At 42.2% G+C, this 21,492-nt stretch overlaps 1 protein-coding gene and 1 non-coding gene across 2 annotated transcripts in view; one reads left to right on the top strand and one right to left on the bottom strand.

Annotated features, from left to right (window-relative positions):
* Nucleotides 1-11,841, top strand: part of LOC111961225 (zinc finger and BTB domain-containing protein 7C) — a 31,346-nt gene extending 19,505 nt beyond the window's left edge. Inside the window, exons 2-3 of the mRNA XM_023983322.2 lie at nucleotides 4,899-6,276; nucleotides 9,828-11,841. Of these exons, the coding sequence (XP_023839090.1) occupies nucleotides 4,919-6,276; nucleotides 9,828-10,518 (2,049 nt within the window). The 5' untranslated portion in view covers nucleotides 4,899-4,918 and the 3' untranslated portion in view covers nucleotides 10,519-11,841. The remainder of the gene's footprint in view (nucleotides 1-4,898; nucleotides 6,277-9,827) is intronic.
* Nucleotides 11,842-20,355: 8,514 nt separating this feature from the next.
* Nucleotides 20,356-20,437, bottom strand: trnal-uag (transfer RNA leucine (anticodon UAG)). Its single transcript has one exon. It is a non-coding gene; the product is annotated as a tRNA-Leu (tRNA).
* Nucleotides 20,438-21,492: the final 1,055 nt, after the last annotated feature.

Here is a 21,492-nt window from a genome sequence, read left to right as displayed (position 1 = left end):
ATAATGGAATGTTCCGAAATGGAATCAATAAACCAAAGGTTGACCTCCGAGACCTAATAAACCACAAAAACAATACCTGTACTGTCTAAGCTAGATAATGGCGTGAACCTTCAGGCTCCCCTGGAGACTGAGGAATGGCCCGATAATAAACTGCTGTACCATTGGCTTATAGGTAATAATTTGTCCCCCACAATAATTCACTACTTTTAAATCTTGGTCTATTAAATGTAATCACTCACTGTCACAGGTGTACTTTTCCCCTATTATAATGAACAAGACAGTAGTTAGATATTGTTTTCCTCTACATTCTGTGTAACAGATTGAAATGGCATGTGATCACAATTGAAGTTTGTATAAAGATTACAGGGCCATTTTCTTTAACATGTGGCAAAGGAATGGCATTCATCATTTTCTTTAAGAATCGATGGGTATACTGTATCATTAAGTTAATGATGTAAAGATCTGGACATATCACAGTGTGGGTCTTTAGAGCCACGTTATGGGTGTTATAACAAGCATCTAATTCTAAACAACAGGCTGTAGAATAATAGCCAATTTTATAGTCAGTGTAGTTTTTTTCTAAACTAGTGTTTCCCCCAGACAGTGGAGCTATTTCTATCCATAACAACTCATTTTAAATAACAGGCTGTAAGTTTGGCTCTGAATGCCAATTGTATAGTGTAGCTTATAGTCCAGATCAGTATTTCCCCAGACAGTGACCCTTGGTGGCCTGGGTTCACTAATCAGAAGTGGGAATGTGGGGGTTGGAGACACAGAGAGAGAGCTGTGTTACTGTTAGCCCCCTAGTTAGCCACTGTCTGGCCCCTGGCAGCCTCTAATGATGACACTGCCTACCACAGGACTGGAGGCAAGCAACGACACCGTGTTGGTTGTGGTGACACAGAGTTGGGGTGGGCGAAGTGGTAGTGGGCAATAGTCACTCACTGTGAGGTGTCGGAGAAGAGGAGCTGTGGACAGGCCAACCTGCTCTCTCACAGTGCCATTTATCCTTGTGTAGTGTATTTCAAAACATCAGATTAACCTCTAGGGTACGTGGGACAGCAGCGTCCCACCTGACCAACATCCAGTGAAATTGCAGAGCGCCAAATTCAAATACAGAAATACTGATTATAAAAATTCAGAAAACATACAATTGTTATACATAGGTTTAAAGATTAACTTCTTGTGAATCCAACCGCGGTGTCAGATTTCAAAAAGGCTTTACGGCGAAAGCACACCATGCGATTATCTGAGAACATCGCCCAGCAGACAAATCATTACAAACAGTAACCAGCCAAGTAGAAGAGTTACACAAGTCAGAAATAACATTAATCACTTACCTTTGATGATCTTCACATGGTTGCACTCAGAAGACATTAATTTACTCAATAAATGTTTGTTTTGTTTGATAAAGTCTCTAATTTATATCCAAAAACCTCAGTTTTGTTCGCGCATTATCTTCAGTAATCCAGAGGCTCAAACGCAGTCACAACAGGCAGACAAAAAAATCCAAATTGTATCCGTAAAGTTCATAGAAACATGTCAAACGATGTTTATATTCAATCCTCAGGTTGTTTTTAACCTAAATAATCGATAATATTTCAACCGGACAATAACGACGTCAATATAAAAGGTAAACAAGAAACGCGCGCTCTCGGTATTGCGCATGAAAAAGCTCTGTGACATTTTAGGGTCCAGTCATTCAGACTGGTGTTGCTTCCTCATTTTTCAGAATATAAGCCTGAAACAATTTCTGAAGACTGTTGACATCTAGTGGAAGGCATAGGAACTGTAATTTGAGTCCTAAGTCAATGGATACTGTAATGGCATTGAATAGAAAACTACAAAAATAAAAAAATCCTACTTCCTGGATGGATTTTCTCAGGTTTTCGCCTGCCAAATCAGTTCTGTTATACTCACATACATTATTTTAACAGTTTTGGAAACTTTAGAGTGTTTTCTATCCAAATCCACCAATTATATGCATATCCCAGCTTCTTGGCCTGAGTAGCAGGCAGTTTACTATGGGCATGCTTTTCATCCGGAGGTGAAAATAGTGCCCCCTACCCTAGAGAAGTTTTAAGGCTTGTTCTTCCTGCTCACTATCAAAGATAGACAGTACAATTAGGATTTCAATTTAATCAAGTAAAAACAAATGTTTTAATCCAAAACAATAGTGACAGTGTTTTTTACATAATTGTTTCTAATAGGTGCATTATCTGGGACTATTTAACAAAGCAAAGTGGAACAGCTTTGATGTGGTCTATGGGGTCTATTTAGTACAAACACAGGATCAAAGGTGTCTTTCCATGGGCTGACAGACAAAACAGGGAGAGACTGCCAGAGCAAATCACAAAAAATAAGGGGTTATCAGGCCCTTTGACAAAGGTTTACAAGTGGAGTCCCCACCCTGACTGTTTTGAGGGGAGGGAGAGAGGGAAAGGGTGATGAAACAGTGATCCATCCAGGACCTTGCGTTGGATAAGCAGTGCCCTCCTCCCCTCTCTGTCCATGTGGCACATCCTCCTCAGATCCTCTCCAGTACATAGTAATTAGCCCTGGTGTGTTAGCACTGTGTGAGTGAGTGAGAGAGAGCGAGAGAGAGCGAGAGAGAGCGCGAGAGAGAGAGCGAGAGAGAGAGCGAGAGCGAGAGCGAGAGAGAGAGAGACGCGCGCTGGCTGCTGCCTAGCCTGCAGCACATGATCCCAGGGTGGGGGTAACAGCCTACATCCCAAATGGCACCCTATTCCTTAGCACTACTTTTGACCTGGGCCCATAGGGCTCTGGTCAAAAGCAGTGCACTATATAGGGAATAGAGTGCCATTTAGGATACTTACCAACCATAGACTCCCTCCTGGCCCTCCCTGGCCCCTCTCTTATCCACTCTGTTGTTCTAAGTTCCACACCAATTGTTTGACTTGGCTGGGTTTTCCAGGGATGGGCTCCTAGTCCTTCACAGCGTTAATGTTTGTGCAACCTGTTAGGGAACTTTTGGGCTCTCTATATCTCTTGCCCTCTCCTTCTCTCGTCTTCTCCTCTCTCCTCTCTCCTCTCTCTCGTCTCTCTCTCTCTCTCTCTCTCTCTCCTTCTCTCTCTCTCTCTTCGTCTCTCTCTCTCTCTCTCTCTCTCTCTCTCTCTCTCTCTCTCTCTCTCTCTCTCCCTCCTCTCTCTCTTCTCTCTCTCTCCTTTCCTCTCTCTCCTCTCCTCTCTCTTCTCTCCTCTCTCGTCGCTCTCGCTCCTCGGCTCATCCCGACCCCCTCTCTCTCCTCTCCTCTCTCGCTCTCCTCTCGCTCTGCTCTCTCATCTAGTATTTAATTTATATGTACAAAACGCTCCGGAAATGTGATTCCACTAAAGTAGAATAATAAATAATATGGTATAGCAGGTGAGTATGTTAGACCTCACTGCCTAGAGGTTATAGCAGTCTGTGTTAGGTGAAATTAGTGACAGTTTAGGCTAATATAGAATATTTACTCATGGGCTACTCTTAGTACATTTATCGTAGTCTCCATATTGACATTACGATACATATTTGACAATGTTGCAACTTCCTGTTCATACTGGACTGTCATTTAACTATAACTCTGAAAGCAGCACATCAACTATAATCTAACTGAATTCCCGGGGCTTTTGCTGTAAGCTGCCCACCAATATTTTTATAATGCACAGCGTGTCACATCAAAATCAAATCAAAAGTTTTCTTTGTCACGTGCGCCGAAATACAACAGGTGTAGACCTTACAGTGAAATGCTTACTTAACAGGCCTAACCAATAGTGCAAAAAAAGGTGTTAGGTAAGTAAGAGAAATAAAACAAACAGTAAAAGATCAGGCTATTATACAGTAGCGAGGCTATAAAAGTAGCGAGGGCTACATACAGACCCGGTTAGTCGGCTGATTGAGGTAGTTGTACATGTAGATATGGTTAAAGTGACTATGCATATATGATGAACAGAGAGTAGCAGTAGCGTAAAAGAGGGGTTGGCGGGTGGTGGGTGGCGGGTGGTGGGTGGCGGGACACAATGCAGATAGCCCGGTAAGCCAATGTGCGGGAGCACTGGTTGGTCGGCCCAATTGAGGTAGCATGTAGCAGCAGCGTAAAAAGAGGGGGTCTCTAACCTAGGTCTTCTACTATAGGTATCTTCCACTGTGTATAGATACTGTATCTGTATGATAATCATAGAAACTGTTCCCTAGCAACAAGATCGAGAATATTACATGTTTAATTGGTAACTGATCAGCACAATTAGCATAATAAAAAAATCTCCTCCCCCCGGCTTAGACAAGGGCTTAGACTGCAGCTGGATACTATTAACTCATAGCTTATTTACTCTGGCTTTATACTGTAACGTAGCATAAGCTGTGGACGATTTGGAACCAGTCAACAATGCAGTTGTGGTAAGAAGCCATCTGAACGTATCTATCCACATGCCTGCTGTAACCGCTGAGGAGCGGACAGCTGCAAGTTTAAACTCTATTCATAGACAGGACATGAATGGGCGAGACAACGGCCAAAAACATTTTATCACTCACTGTAAACATCTTAGAGAATTAACAACGTGTTCACAAGATCCTCCATAGGATAGCATTCAACACTTCACTCTTCTCTATAATCGAAAGAAAATTCATCTTTCATCAACTGTGGTCTGTGCAGCTCTGGAAAAGCGATTTTGTTTTATCACTAATCTATAAATTCACTTGCCTGGTGAAAGAATGGTTTAATAAAATTAAATGTCTACTTCCATAGAAATAACACTTGCTTGGCACTGTGTTTCTGATTATTTTGGGATCTAGGCTGGGTAAAGCAGTTTGTGACAACTGTTGATGTTAAAAGGGCTGAAGCAAGACATTTGATTGAAAATAAATGCTATTGTGTTTCTCTCCATGTGTTGTAAAAAAGCAAGAGAAGGAGAGGAGAGGATGGCCCACACAGAGGATGACCTGATCGGGATTCCGTTCCCCAACCACAGCAGTGACGTCCTGTGCTGCCTCAACGAGCAGCGCCGCGCCGGGTTACTCTGTGATGTAGTCCTCGTTGTACAAGACCAGGAGTACCGTACCCACCGCTCGGTCCTTGCCGCCTGCAGCCAGTACTTCAAGAAGCTCTTCACCGTGGCCTCTGACGGAAGGGACCAGCACGGGGTGTTTGAGATAGACTTTGTGGCCCCCGAGTCGCTGACTGCAATCTTGGAGTTTGCTTACACGTCCACGCTGACGGTGACGGCGTCCAACGTAAAGGAGATCCTAGGAGCGGCTCAGATGCTGGAAATCCCCTGCATCATCAACGTGTGTCTGGAGATTATGGACTCTGGTGAGGGAGGAGGTGGAGGAGGAGAGGAGGAAGAGGATGAGGATGTAGAAGAAGAGGAGGAAGATGATGAAGAGGAGGATAAAGACATGGATGAGGATGATGAGTCGAGGAAGGACGAGCAGGAGGATAACGAGGAGGATAATGCCAGTGAGAGGTCAATGAGGTCGTCAGAGAGTCAGGACCAGGTCGGGTCAGAGAGAGGACCAGCTCCCAGTCCACCCAATACCTCCCAGTACCAGCAGCAGTACGAGCTGCAGCAGAATGAGAGGAAGTGTCGGGACACAGACTCTCAGTGTGAGAAACCCCGGCAGGAGCATGAGAGCATGGAGAGCCGAGCCCTCAAGGACTTTTCCATTGAATCCCTGCTACAGGAAGGGCTATACCCTAAAATGCCATCAGTCCTGGACAGGAGGGCTAACTTTTCCCCTCTGCTCCCCGGCTTCTACCCTCCCATGTGGACCGCAGAGTTCCCAGGCTTCCCCCAAAAGGTCCTAGACCCCAACCACCATGCCCCGACTCCCCGCCCCTCCTACCCCCCTCAGCTGGACAACAGACCCCTAGACCTGGTTGTGAAAAGAGAGATCATCAAGGAGGAGCTAAAGGAGGTAGTCCCGCCCAGCATGCTGCATGGGGACTTCCTGAAAAACTTAATGAATTCCGGCCTATCAGGGATGGGAGTTGAGATGGGGGTAGTACGGTCCGAGGGGTCTCACCTCCATCTGGGCCAGATAAAGGACGAGGCAGACTTCCGCTCCTACATGGGCTTCCTGAGCACGTCAAGCCACCTGGGGGCGCTGTTCCCTCCCTGGCAGCTGGAAGAAGAGCGGAAGATGAAGCCTAAAGCCTCCCAGCAGTGTCCTATATGTAACAAGGTGATCCAGGGGGCAGGGAAACTACCCAGACACATGAGGACCCACACAGGAGAGAAACCATACATGTGCACCATCTGTGAGGTGCGATTCACCAGGTATGACAAATTCATATACACTGTGTCTAATATCCATACACTGTGTCTAATATCCATAAATTGTAGCTTTTTGGGTTAAGAAAATAAAACGGTTTATAGTATACAGTGGGGAGAACAAGTATTTGATACACTGCCGATTTTGCAGGTTTTCCTACTTACAAAGCATGTAGAGGTCTGTAATTTTTATCATAGGTACACTTCAACTGTGAGAGACGGAATCTAAAACAAAAATCCAGAAAATCAATTTGTATGATTTTTAAGTAATTAATTTGCATGTTATTGCATGACATAAGTATTTGATCACCTACCAACCAGTAAGAATTCCGGCTCTCAAACAGACTGGTTTAGTTTCCTTAAGAAGCCCTCCTGTTCTCCACTCATTACCTGTATTAATGCACCTGTTTGAACTCGTTACCTGTATAAAAGACACCTGCCACACACTCAATCAAACAGACTCCAACCTCTCCACAATGGCCAAGACCAGAGAGCTGTGTAAGGACATCAGGGATAAAATGGTAGACCTGCACAAGGCTGGGATGGGCTACAGGACAATAGGCAAGCAGCTTGGTGAGAAGGCAACAACTGTTGGCGCAATTATTAGAAAATGGAAGAAGTTCAAGATGACGGTCAATCACCCTCGGTCTGGGGCTCCATGCAAGATTTCACCTCGTGGGGCATCAATGATCATGAGGAAGGTGAGGGATCAGCCCAGAACTACACGGCAGGACCTGGTCAATGACCTGAAGAGAGCTGGACCACAGTCTCAAAGAAAACCATTAGTAACACACTACGCCGCCATGGATTAAAATCCTGCAGCGCACGCAAGGTCCCCCTGCTCAAGCCAGCGCATATCCAGGCCCATCTGAAGTTTGCCAAGAACCATCTGGATGATTCCAGAGGAGGAATGGGAGAAGGTCGTGTGGTCTGATGAGACAAAAATAGAGCTTTTTGTCTAAACTCCACTCGCCATGTTTGGAGGAAGAAGAAGGATGAGTACAACCCCAAGAACACCATCCAACCGTGAAGCATGGAGGTGTAAACATCATTCTTTGGGGATGCTTTTCTGCAAAGGGGACAGGACGACTGCACGTATTGAGGGGAGGATGGATGGGGCCATGTATCGCGAGATCTTGGCAACAACCTCCTTCCCTCAGTAAGAGCATTGAAGATGGGTCGTGGCTGGGTCTTCCAGCATGAACACGACCCGAAACACACAGCCAGGGCAACTAAGGAGTGGCTCCGTAAGAAGCATCTCAAGGTCCTGGAGTGGCCTAGCCAGTCTCCAGACCTGAACCCAATAGAAAATCTTTGGAGGGAGCTGAAAGTCCGTATTGCCCAGCGACAGCCCCGAAACCTGAAGGATCTGGAGAAGGTCTGTATGGAGGATTGGGCCAAAATCCCTGCTGCAGTGTGTGCAAACCTGGTCAAGAACTACAGGAAACGTATGATCTCTTTAATTGCAAAACAAAGGTTTCTGTAGCAAATATTAAGTTCTGGTTTTCTGATGTATCAAATACTTATGTCATGCAATAAAATGCAAATTAATTACTTAAAAATCATACAATGTGATTTTCTGGATTTTTAGATTCCGTCTCTCACAGTTGAAGTGTACCTATGATAAAAATTACAGACCTCTACATGCTTTGTAAGTAGGAAAACCTGCAAAATCGGCAGTGTATCAAATACTTGTTCTCCCCACTGTATATACAGGGACTTCAGAAGTATTTATACCCCTTGACTTATTCCACATTTTGTTCTTACAGCCTGAACTCAAAATGGATTACATTTATTTCATCTATCTACACAATAATGACAGTGAAAACATGTTTTTAGAAATTGTTTTTTTTTTACTGAAAATGAAATAGAGAAATATATAATTTACATAAGTATTCACACCCCTGAGTCAATACATGTTAGAATCACCTTTGGCAGCGATGACTGCTGTGAGTCTTTCTGGGTAAGTCTCTAAGAGCTTTTCACACCTGGATTGATGTTTTTAAAATTCTTCAAGCTCTGTCACATCGGCTGTTGAGCATTGCTAGAGTCTTGCCATAGATTTTCAAGTATATTTAAGTCAAAACTGTAACTTAGCCACTCAGGAACATTCGCTGTTTTCTTGGTAAGCAACTCCATTGTAGATTTGGCCTTGTGTTTAGGTTTAGTGCCTTGTTGCGAACAGGATTTTTCTGAATATTGTTTTTGCTGTACAGAATTCCTTCTTTTCACGCTGTCAATTAGATTAGTATTGCGGAGTAACTACAAGGTTGTTGATCCATCCTCAGTTTTCTCCTATCACAACCATTAACTTCAACATTGGCCTCGTGAAATCCTTGCATGGTTTCCTTCCTCTCTGGCAACTGAGTTAGGAAGGACGCGTGTATCTTAATTACTTCACCATGCTCAAAAGGATATTCAATGTCTGTTTTTATAATTATTTTTACCCATCTACCAATAGCGGCATTGGAAAACACTCCCTGGTCTTTGTGGTTGAATCTGTGTTTGAAATCTACTGCTCGACTGAGGGATACAGAGATGAGGCAGTCATAAAACAATCATGTTAAACACTATTTTCTGAAGGCACTGTATGTGAAACTTTGAAAATTCAATATGCTTTAAATGCCAGGATTTCATACTCATTTCGGATTTTCATCTAGTAGAATTCACTCCATGCAATTGAGGAAGAGAATCGTGTTTGTCAACAGCTGATAATGAGATAAGAGGACGGGCTCTATCAAAATGAACGAATGGTGGGAAATTCCGCATCCGATGATGCATTCTCAGTATGAGTCTAGTATGTTGATACTTGTTGCTTACTGCTTAAGTATGAAGTGCGATTAATACACAGTATGTAGTTTTAGTAAGTAGTAGGCAAGACAGATTTCGGACACGGCACTTTCCTCGCATTGTAATAGGTCTTATTAGTCCTATAGACTATACAGAATATGGATGCGTAAAACAAAGTGCTTCCCAATCATCTTTTAATCGATGTTACTTGTATGTAAACCCGTAGATAAAAGGCTTCCAAAACTGTTCTTCGGCTGTCCCCATAGCAGCACCCTTTTTGGGTCCAGGTAGAACCCTTGTGGGTTCCACGTGGAACCCTCTATGGAAAGGGTTCTAAAATGAACCCCAAAAAGTTCTGCCTAGAACCAAATGGGTTCTACCTGGAACCAAAACGAGTTATTCAAAGGGTACTTCTATTGGGACAGCCAAAGGACCCTTTTTGTTTTAGGTAGCACCTTTTTAATAAGAGTGTAGCAATCATGTTGACACCGGCATTTGAGATCTTTAAAGGGCAATGTTATTAGGGCAAGGGAGCAATGTGTTTTTGTGGTTCAGGCTAATTATTTTTATCCTCTCATCTGAATACCACTTGAGAGTCGAGACCTAAAAGGTGGAAACTGGAAACCCCCTTTAATGGTTTCTCATTTCCTGCCTCTGTTATGGCACGATAGTTTCACCTTCCATCTAGTACCCCAAAGTATACCTATGCTTTCATCTCTCTTCTATTTTTCAAAACACAGAATATAACTAATTTCTTGTCTTTCCAGGCAAGACAAACTGAAGATCCACATGCGAAAGCACACAGGCGAGCGCCCCTATATCTGTCTCCACTGTAACTCCAAGTTTGTCCATAACTATGACCTAAAGAACCACCTGCGTATCCACACAGGGGTGCGGCCCTACCAGTGTGAGCACTGCTACAAGAGCTTCACACGCTCAGACCACCTGCACCGACACATCAAGAGGCAGAGCTGCCGCATCTCACGCCCTCGACGGGGCCGCAAGCCGGCCGCTTGGCGCTCAGTCAACAACTTCCCGCAGGGCCCTCCGTGCTCGGCCAATCACCACGAGGGCGGCAAGACGCTGACTGAGAGGTCGGGCGGATGCCGGCTTCTGCCCTCCCACGGGGGAGTTAGAGGTCAAAGTCTGGGCCTTGGGGAGAGAGAAAGACGGGACCTGGGTCTGGGTGGTAAGAACCTGCGGTATAAGGACTTGGACAGTGACAGCAGAGAGAGCAGAGAGAGCAGAGAGAGCAGGGAGAGTCGGGAGGCTCGGTACCGGTCAGACAGGAAGCACGTGGTGGACGAGGTGGAGATGGAGAGACAGAGGGGCGTGTTCACCTTTGCCCTGGCGGGGCCTGGGGAGGAAGTCCTCACTCACCCTCCATTTTACATCCCTGACCCCTGGACCATGAGACTGGAGAATCACACCCCTAAAATCCCTGAGCCGGCCAACTAACATTTTTCCAACTGACACTTCCAAATGATAGCTAACTGACACTTCATTTCAGAGTTCTAAGAATCGTACAGAACAGAGAGAGTTCTCTGTCTGGTAGATTTCCCACCTGCTGTTTAGAGATATAAGGGGAGTGATGTCTGGGAACATACGTAGGTATATAGCAAACAGGGTAATTACATGAAAAACAGTTGAACATCTCAGATCAAAATCTTTTGAGCTGCCATCTTTACAATCGCAAGGATTTTGATAAAAACATTTAATTTGGGGAAGTAAAACTGGACGAATACATTTTGTATGTTCCAAAAGTACTTAGTTGAAAAAAATTATACTCTCAGGACATGATATCTGTTTATTTTTGGATTATTAATGTAAACGTGTAATTCATAGTGTAATTAATTAAGGTATGGCAATACGTTGTTTCCTAAATTCCCAGTCTATAAATGAATAAACTGATATTAGATATGAAAGCTCAAAGTTATTTATAAGCTACAAACTACGGATTCCAAATGTACCCAAAGTTGCAGACTTTGGGTACAGTGCTAATAAACAGGGTAGTCTAAGCCACCGAAGAACATTCAAAACCATGACAAATGATTCACTTGACAAAAAGAAATCTACATCGAAAACTTGTTTTTACCCTTGTTCTCAGATTTTGTCTGCACTATTGTAAATATATACAAATGTTTTAAAGAATTTGACCATAGTTATGTTGATTATTGTTGTATTATATTTGTTGTTTTTTATAGTTGATAACCCCTCCAAAGATGTGGAGTTTGATATTGCACAAACTTGAACAAGCCTTGTGTGACATTGCATACAGTATGTTCTGTGTTTCTTCTAAAGACCACGATGTGTAAATAATTTGTGAAACAGATAGATCATTGCTTTAGCTATGTCCTGCTGGTGATTTGATTGCTGCAGTAAGACATTTAAAAAGGGTTTCTACCCTATTTTCTTATACAGATTTTTTCTGATCTGTGTATAAATGTTGTTATTCACAATTATTTGAATTGAAATGGGAAACTATTTTCTTGGTATTTATGCATATTTAAATTAGCCTTGGCTATATTTTGCAAATATGTTGTTTTATAAAGACACTAAATGTTGTACTCCTGTGGGTCTGGAAGTTTAAATTCTGTGTGTGTGTGTGTGTGTGTGTGTGTGTGTGTGTGTGTGTGTGTGTGTGTGTGCGCGTGCGTGCGTGCGTGCGTGCGTGCGTGCTTGCCGTGAGTGTGAGAGAGCGCGCCTTTGGTGCAAATCTTTCATAACTGGAATTATGGTTTGGATGCCTTTTTAGAGAATGACACACAACATCCTCAATCATCTATTGAGCTATAGCTTGTATTCAAACATCAATATTATAATCACTGTCTTCATAAAAACACCTCGACGTTGCTATCAAAATAAGCTGGTGATAATAATATCACCATGAAACATAAAATAAATTGGATGCTTTGACATTGTAAAGATTTTACATAAATGCATACTTTTCCAAATAAATTAGGGCTATGGAATTTTGACATGTAAAGAATGTTATTTGATTGTTGGATAAAAATATACTTGCATTAAACGTTTATAATGCTGTAAAACAGTATATATATATATATATATATATATATATATATATATATATATATTTATTTATTTACAAATTACCACATTTACTTAACAAAATTGCCTAAATATGTTGAACAGTTTAGTTAATGTTCTTTACAGCTGGTCTTCTTCATCTGAATTTATTTGACTGTGTAAATAGAAGTTCATCCCTTATATACCATCAAGCTCTCACAGTCTCACTACAAAATTAGATGTTTCTCCATGTTTCTCCAAATTTCGATGTGTTTGTTGACACCGGGATTGAACATGCAACCCTCGGATCCTGAGTCCTAGAAAAACCCAAGCCTACTTGATGGTAATAGCGCTAACCGCTGCCCCTAGTGGTGACTTGGGTGAAGTTAAAGGCATTGTTAAGGGTTTAATTAAACCACTGCACCATCCATATTGAGTTGGAAAGGCAAGTCTTAATTAATGCCGAAAGTGAACCTTGGAGTGTATCTGTTTTAATCCTATCCCATCCTATCCTTAATTAATTTAACCAATCGGAATGGATGCCTGACTTGTAAACCAATTGGAATTAATGCCTGAATTCTTAACCTATCGGAATTAATGCCTGAAGTTAATTAATCCTATCCCAAACCTTAATCCTTAATTTAACCAAACAGAATCAATGCCTGAATTGTTAATCAATCAGAATGAATGCCTGAAGTTAACCCTAGAGTTGTTTCTGTAGCCCAACCCTTAACCAACCCTTAACCCTTAAGCAGCAGAGTCCTGTTTTATAGACCTGGGTTCCATCCCAGCTTTTTGCCCCTAGTGGAAGGTTTTGCCCGGAGTTTCCTTATGTCTTGAGGACCTTCAAAAACATCACATTTCGACTTGAATCTGTAGTGATCTCACTGGATATGCATGTACTTGCCTATGCCTCCCTATAGAGGTCTGTGCAGGACTGATTAATTAAAAGCCAATTTATGCTTGATCCAAAAATGTGGCCGGAGGCTTTGTATGGAGGGTGTGATGCAATTGTGGAGCCTCCGCCGGCATGCAGAGACCAAATCCACCTCCATACTGCATCCCTGTGCGCCTCTCAAACTTTATTAAAGGAGCTGCATTGTCAATCTGACATCTGCATTGGTAATGGCATTCATACTTCTTGCGCTTTGCAGAGCAACGCAGAGCTGTTGATCTGAGCTGCTGTGAAGGAAGCGAGTTTGTGTTTATACAGGACCTCCCGCCCCCACCTACATGTCAATGTGGGGATATACGGAGGTATACGGAGCCCTATGCATTGTTACAAAATTTTGGACGCTGTCACTATACTCCCTCTCCGGCCTCTAGGTCATCAGGCTGCTGATTATCCCGCACACCTGGCACCATCGTCTCATGCACCTGCGCCTCATGACACTCACCTGGACTCTATCACCTCCTTGATTATCCTTCCCTGTGTCTGTCACTCCCCTTGGTTCTTTCCTCGGGTTTAATTGACTCTGTTTTCATGTCGGCGCGTTGTTTGTGTTTCGTGTTCATTGTTTCTTTTATTTATTAAAACAGTCACTCCCTGAACTTGCTTCCCGACTCTCAGCGCACTCATTACAGAAGCGCATCGCAATGCAGTACGGAGCTCAATTTGGCCTCTGCATGTCTCCATATGGAGCCACTGACCACATTTGCGGATCAAGCATAAATTGGCTTAAACAATGCAGAGGGCTCCATATAGCTCCATTATTGGTTTGAAAGTAGGTTGAGACTGTACCTCCTCTAAAAACACAAAATCACTTCCTTGACAACTTCCTTCTCAATAGCTGTTCTGCTCTTCTAAGCTCAAGAAGTATGAAAATCGTGATGTCTGTGGAGGCTGCTTTGCAGTAAATGCTGTATGGCCACTTCAGATTGACTTAATTCATCGCTCCGCCCACAACTGCAGCAGGCCCACACCCACTGGCTTTCTGTACGACTCCTAACTGCTACCGCAAGGACTGGTCCAGGACCCAACCACAGTCCTGCAATGTTATTTTAGGCATATGTGACACAGCTCACTTGGCAGCCATTTTGCGGCCGATAGGCAATACAAAATGCGCAAAAATAACCTAAGAAACAGGTTACATTACCATAGATTCTCACGTGTCCCATTATAGACACAGTTTGAAGAGAGCTGATTTGTAGACTTTCATTTTCTCTTTAGCTACCTTTTAGGAGTGGGCCGATTTTCAGACGGAGACAAATATGGGTGATCAATATTTATTTACAGGCAATGTAGTAAACTAAACGCCTAATAATATTTATGAAGAAAAATGTGTTGGAAAGATAACTGCCCTGTTATCTTTATAGGCTATAGACTCTATTTAATTAAGACCTGATCTCACAGTATGGCTACGCAGCCTGGTCTCATAGACTAGACGTAACATAGTGCAGGTACATTCGGGACACTCAAATTAGTATAATATGCTATGTTTGGTATGGTTACATATGACAGATGGTTACTTAACCTGTCTAGGACTCGGGTTCCGCTAGCCAACAGCCAATGAAATTGCAGGGTGCCAAATGTAATCAAAAGAAATCTCATAATAAAATGTTCTCAAACATACAAGTATTAGACACCATTTTAAAGATAAAATTCTCGTTAATCCAAAGACAGTGTCCGATTTCAAAAAAGCTTTTCGGCGAAAGCAGAACATATCATTATGTTAGGTCAGCAACTAGTCACAGAAAGTATACAGCGATTTTCCAACCAAAGAGGAGTCACAAAAAGCAGAAATATTGATTAAATTAATCACTAACCTTTGATATTCTTCATCAGATGACACTCCCGGGACAACATGTTACACAATACATGTATGTTTTGTTCGATCAAGTTCATATTTATATCCAAAAACCTCAGTTTACATTTGGTTTTGCCTCCAAAACATCCAGTGAATTTGCACAGAGCCACATCAAATCACAGAAATACTCATAATAAACGTTAATAAAAGATACAAGTGTTATTCACAGATTTAAAGATATGCTTCTCCTTAATGCAACCGCTGTGTCAGATTTCAAAAAAACTTTACGGAAAAAGCAAACCATGCAATAATCTGAGTACGGCGCTCAGAGACCAACACAACCAAAGAAGATATCCGCCATGTTGGAGTCAACATAAGTCAGAAATAGCATTATAAATATTCAGTTACCTTTGATGATCTTCATCAGAATGCACTCCCAGGAATCCCAGTTCCACAATAAATGTTTGATTTGTTCCATAAAGTCCATCATTTATGTCCAAATTCCTCCTTGTTGTTCGCGCGTTCAGTACACAATCTAAACTCACAACGCACGGGCAGGTCCAGGCAAAAGTTGAGACGAAAAGTCATATTACAGTCCGTAGAAACATGACAAACGAAGTACAGAATCAATCTTTAGGATGTTTTTAACATAAATCTTCAATAATGTTCCAACCGGAGAATTCCTTTGTCTGTAGTAAAGCAATGGAACAGAGCTCACTCTCACGTGAACGAGCGTCACGAGCTCAAAGCATTCTGCCAGACCTCTGACTCATTCCCCTCTCATTCGGCCCCACTTCACAGTAGAAGCATCAGACAAGGTTCTAAAGACTGTTGACATCTAGTGGAAGCCTTAGGAAGTGCAACATGACCCATATCCCACTGTCTCTTCAATAGGGAATGAGTTGAAAAAACGACCAACCTGAGATTTTCCACTTCCTGGTTGGATTTTTTCTCAGGTTTTTGCCTGCCATATGAGTTCTGTTATACTCACAGACATCATTCAAACAGTTTTAGAAACTTCAAAGTGTTTTCTATCCAAATCTACTAATAATATGCATATATTAGCAACTGGGACTGAGTAGCAGGCAGTTTACTCTGGGCACGCTTTTCATCCAAACGTGAAAATGCTGCCCCCTATCCATAACAAGTTTTAAGGCAAAAACGAAAGTAGGGTGGTTGGTCAGGGTGGATTGGTGGGCTACTGAACTTGAAGCAACAAGAATGATGAGAGAGGACACTTGCACTTTCTTTTGAGCTACGTTTTGCTCATAGGATATAGCCTACCTTTTAGGAGGACGATTTGCAGGCAGAGACAAATAAATGGGTTATCAATATTGAATGAAAAGGGCCTTTTACTTTGCAACGATTATCTTCCTTTTTTGCACCTCGAATCACGTTGGTTGAGTGCCCTCCTCTTCTTTCTATTGTCAATATTCATTTACAGCCACTGTAGTAAACTATAGTCCAATCCAGTGGTGTATTGCTGCCTGGAGAAGTGGGAATACTCATATTTTTCCTAAATATTTCCAAACTTCCGGCTAAGGAAATGCGCCCTGTTTGAGAAACAGTGACAAACACTCTGAATTACCTAAAATTATAAATCCCATATTGGTCTTTCACATCAGGCCAACCCGAGCTATACTGTGCAAGTAGGCTAATAGTAGGCTAATATTTTCCTAAATTTTCCAGATTTTAATTTTCAAAGTCACACTTTTTTAACAGAAAAACAACTAAATTTGATGTTCTAAATCAGTGTTTCCCAATCTTGATCCTCGAGTACCCCCAACAGTACACATTTTTATTGTAACCCTGGACAAGCACACCTGAGTCAACTTCTCAACTAATCAACTAGCCTTCAATGAACTGAATGAGGTGTGGTTGTCCAGGGCTACAGTGCATTTAGAAAGTATTCAGACCCCTTCACCTTTTCCACATTTTGTTACGTTACAGACTTATTCTACAATTGATAAAATAGATCAATCGACACACAATACCCCATAATGACGAAGCGAAAACAGGCAGTGGAGGCTGCCAGGAAAACAGGAAAATTAAAATAAAAATGCAAAAAAATGATACATATTTACTTACTTATTTACATAAGTATTCAGACCCTCTGTAGCACATGCGTTGGTGAATGAAAATGAAATAGCAATTGTAGTGATGCAAATAATCATCTTATCATTCTGACAGGTAGACGTAGGCTACTTTGTAGCTACTGTAGTTAACATTTAATAGAGAAGGTTTTTAGGAAAGCCTTTCCACCTACCAGAAGAAGGTTAGGCCTATCATTAGCATTGCTATATTTCTTCTATTCCTTAATTGTTTGAAACCTGGATATTTTACTTCATATTATGGAGACATGTCTTACTTTACTTGAAACTAGACTATAGCCAAAATCCTGTACCTCCACTAAACTACTTTGGTATGATCAGTGGGGATTAAGAAGTGAGTATACGCAATGCCCACAAAAAAATAAGTGGGTAGGCTAGGCCTAGGTTGTATGCCTGCGTATACCCTCCACTACACCGTTGGTCTAATCATATTTAATAACATTTCCTTGTAAAGATAACTGCCAAGTGATTCTCTGCCCATGCATAGGCTATTTCATTGAGACCACACATATAGGCAACATAGCGCATGTGATCTCGCAAACCCAATTGGAAGAGGAGAGGTTGGCTGAAGAAGCCAATTCTGAGAGTGTGTGAATAATGTGACAAAGATGTGCATATAATACAATAGGTAGGCCTAGGCTAACGCAGAGAAATCAGAAAGATCTTTCCCAAATAATCTGCAGGACAACAAAAATATGTTCATCATCCCAAAGTCGTCTGTTTGAACGCCCACTCCCAACCGCAGCATGAGAAGAAATATATAAAATAAAGAATGGCCTGGGATGTTCTACACACTTCCCTGTCATGAAGCAGTGGGTCATAATGTATCTTTCCTCAATTCCTCACAGTCTCTCTCCTCGCCTCCTCAAAACGGATTGGAGAAGAAGGTCAGAGCGAGGGATCTTGGACCTTTTGGCAAAGAGATAGGGTGTGTGGAATCGAAACTAGCCACATTGAAAAAGAGCAGGTAAAGAGTTTTTTTAATTTAAAAACTATTTTGGTTCAGGTGAAAATGTATGAAATAAAACAGCTTTTGGCAATCAGTTACAGTCCACTGTCTGGTTTTGTCTTCCTGATGGACAAGCAAGAAGTTGGGAGGCTAGCAATGTTTTTACAGACACAGACATTTTCCTCTCACTGTCTAGACTTTATTCATCTGTATCTCTCCACTGCCGTCTACTGGGTGATTGACTATACTACAGTTTCAATGCACAGGTTTGTCGCACACAACCTCTCCACTGTGATGCAGTTTTGCTCCTTTAGAGGGTGTTATAGTATCACTCCCTGATTTACATTTACATTTAAGTCATTTAGCAGACGCTCTTATCCAGAGCAACTTACAAATTGGTGCAAATTGGTGCAAATTGGTGCATTCACCTTATATTAGAGTTGAACAATGAACAAATTCAGTGGAACTGGCTTCAAGGTCCAGAGTTGAGTTCGAGGGTCATAGGGCATAGGAAACACTCCGTAAAGCCCTGAATAAGTGATGCAAAGAAAAAGTCAAATGAAAAAAGTTGTCCATTGACTAACAATAATTTATGAATAAGCAATATCAGCCCTTGAAGTTCATTTTCTGTTGGCCTTTCTGTTGGCCATGAAGACATGGGTCTTTACACTGACAGTCCCATCTTTAAAACATTTTATGGGGAACCACATGTATGTCAGTATCTTATATTTAAGTTGCCGTTGCAGAAACGTGTTCCCAAAGGAGACTTCTGTATTTTCAATATGAAACTAAACAGATACCGTAGGAATGCCAGTATGGTACATGTTGCTGTGAGGCTGTCTGACCCTAGAGCACAAAAACCATACGTGCAGTAGATTGCTGTTTTGAGCAGGGAGAGTCTGTGTTAGCCTTGAGGCCGGTTCCCAGTCATGATCATGGCACCTATTTCCTTATATTATTTACAGTGAGAGAATAAAGCTCCTAAAATATACTGAACAAAATGTAAACGCAACATGTAAAGTGTTGGTCCCATGTTTCATGAGCTGAAATAAAAGATCCCCAAAAATGTCCATACAAACAAAAAGCTTATTTCTCTCAAATTTGTTTACATCACTGTTAGTGAGCATTTATCCTTTTCCAAGATAATCCATCCATCTGACAGGTGTGGCATATCAAGAAGCTGATTAAACAGCATGATTATTATCATCATTACACAGGTGCACCTTGTGCTGGGGACAATAAAAGGCCACTCTAAAAAGTGCAGTTTTGTCACACACCTCAATGCCACAGATGTCTCAAGTTTTGAGGGAGCGTGCAATTGGCATGCTGACTGCAGGAATGTTGACCAGAGCTGTTGCCATAGAATTGAATGTAAATTTTTCTAACTTAAGCTGCCTCCAAAGTCGTTTTAGAGAATTTGGCAGTACATCCAGCCGGGCTCACAACCGCAGACCACGTGTAACCACACCAGCCCAGGACCTCCACATCTGGCTTCTTCACCTGCGAGATCGTCTGAGACTAGCCACCCGGACAGTTGATGAATCTGTGGGTTTGCACAACCAAATAATTTTGGCACAAACTGTCAGAAACCGTCTCAGGGAAGCTCATCGTCGTCACCAGGATCTTGACCTGACTGCAGTTCGGCATCATGACCAACTTCAGTGGGCAAATGCTCACCTTCGATGGCCACTGACACGCTTGAGAAGTTTGCTCTTGATGAATCCCGGTTTCAACTGTATCAGGCAGATGGCAGACAGTGTGTATGGTGTCGTGTGTGCAAGAGGTTTGCTGATGTCAACATTGTGAACAGAGTGCCCCATTGTGGCAGCGGGGTTGTAGTATAAACTACTGACAACGAACACATCTGGATTTTATCGATGGCAATTTGAATGCACAGAGATACCGTGACGAGATCCTGAAGCCCATTGTCGTGCCATTCTTCCGCCACCATCGCTCATGTTTCAGCATAATAATGCACGGCCCCATGTCAAAAGGATTTGTACACAATATCTGGAAGCTGAAAATGCCTCCGTTTTTCCATGGCCTGCATACTCACCAGACGTCACCCATTGAGTATGTTTGGAATGCCCTGGATCGACGTGTACGGCAGCGTGTTCCAGTTCCTGCCAATATCAACGCCAGATATTGACTGGTTTTCTAATCCATGCCCCTACTTTTTTTTAAGGTATCTGGGACCAACACTATTCCCAGTCATGTGAAATCCATAGATTAGGGCCTAATGAATTTCCTTACATACAAGAAGTTAAGCTTTATGTTGATGTATAATACTTGTATTTTCATGAATGCTAAATATTTATATATTTACATCTAGAGCACAGGGCGAGGTGTGCTAAAGATGGCAGCGGTGTACTTTCCCTTGAATGAATATCGAAACGCTACCAAAGTTTGAATTGACCCAAGAGATGACCACACGGAAGACTTGCACAAACAACAAAATGGATGGCAGCGATGGGATTCGAACCCACGCCTCCAGAGAGAACGGAGCCTAAACCCAGCGCCTTAGACCACTCGGCCACGCTACCCTTCACTGCCAAAAGTCCCACACTTTGTCCTCTGTTACCTAAGCCTGCTAAGATACCATTAATTTCGGTATCTTCTTTTTTCCTTTTTGCTTTTGTATCCTTCATTTATATCATGTTGCTTTTTCTTACTGTCTCAACACATTATTTGTTTTGCTGCTATGTCTGAAGAGCACATTTATAGAGCCAATACTGGAGATAAATAACAAAGAACGCGCTTTCACCCAAGCGCAATTGAAACCCTACAGCCAAAATGGGAGCACTAGAAAAACTACAACTTCCAGCTCATTTTTCCAAAAACCAGCCTGAAAGTCTTTCTAAAGACTGTTGACATCTAGTGGAAGCCCTAGGAACTGCAATCTGGGAGGACTTTGCCTCATAATAAACATGAAAGCCATTGGAAACAGTGGAAGGCTGAATTTTTGGGGGATGGTTTGTCCTCTGGGTTTTGCCTGCCATATAGTTATTGTATACTCACAGACATAATTTTAACAGTTTTAGAACCTTTGAGTATCTTCTATCCAAATTACCAATTTATGCATATCCTAGCTTCTGGGCCTGAGTAACAGGCAGTTTACTTTGGCGCCTTTTCTTCCGGACGTGAAAATACCCCCCTACCCAAGAGAGGTAAAAGGGCTCTATAAATGTGCTCTTCAGACATAGCAGCAAAACAAATAATGTGTTGAGACAGTAAGAAAAAGCAACATGATAAAATGAAGGATACAAAAGGAAAAAGAAAAAAGAAGAGACCGAAATTAATGGTATCTTAGCAGGCTTAGGTAACAGAGACAAAGTGTGGGACTTTTGGGGTGAAGGGTAGCGTGGCCGAGTGGTCTAAGGCGCTGGATTAGGCCAGTCTCTCTGGAGGCGTGGGTTCGAATCCCATCCTGCCATCCATTTGTTGTTGTGCAAGTCTTCCGTGTGGTCATCTCTTGGGTCAATTCAAACTTTGGTAGCGTTTCGATATTCATTCAAGGGAAATACACCGCTGCCATCTTTAGCACACCTCGCCCTGTGCTCTAGATGTAAATAATTTAATATTTAGCATTCATGAAATA

The sequence above is a fragment of the Salvelinus sp. IW2-2015 genome, linkage group LG4q.1:29 (assembly GCF_002910315.2).
Source record: "Salvelinus sp. IW2-2015 linkage group LG4q.1:29, ASM291031v2, whole genome shotgun sequence".
Classification (NCBI taxonomy): domain Eukaryota; kingdom Metazoa; phylum Chordata; class Actinopteri; order Salmoniformes; family Salmonidae; genus Salvelinus; species Salvelinus sp. IW2-2015.
This window is presented reverse-complemented; position numbering and strand designations above follow the sequence as displayed.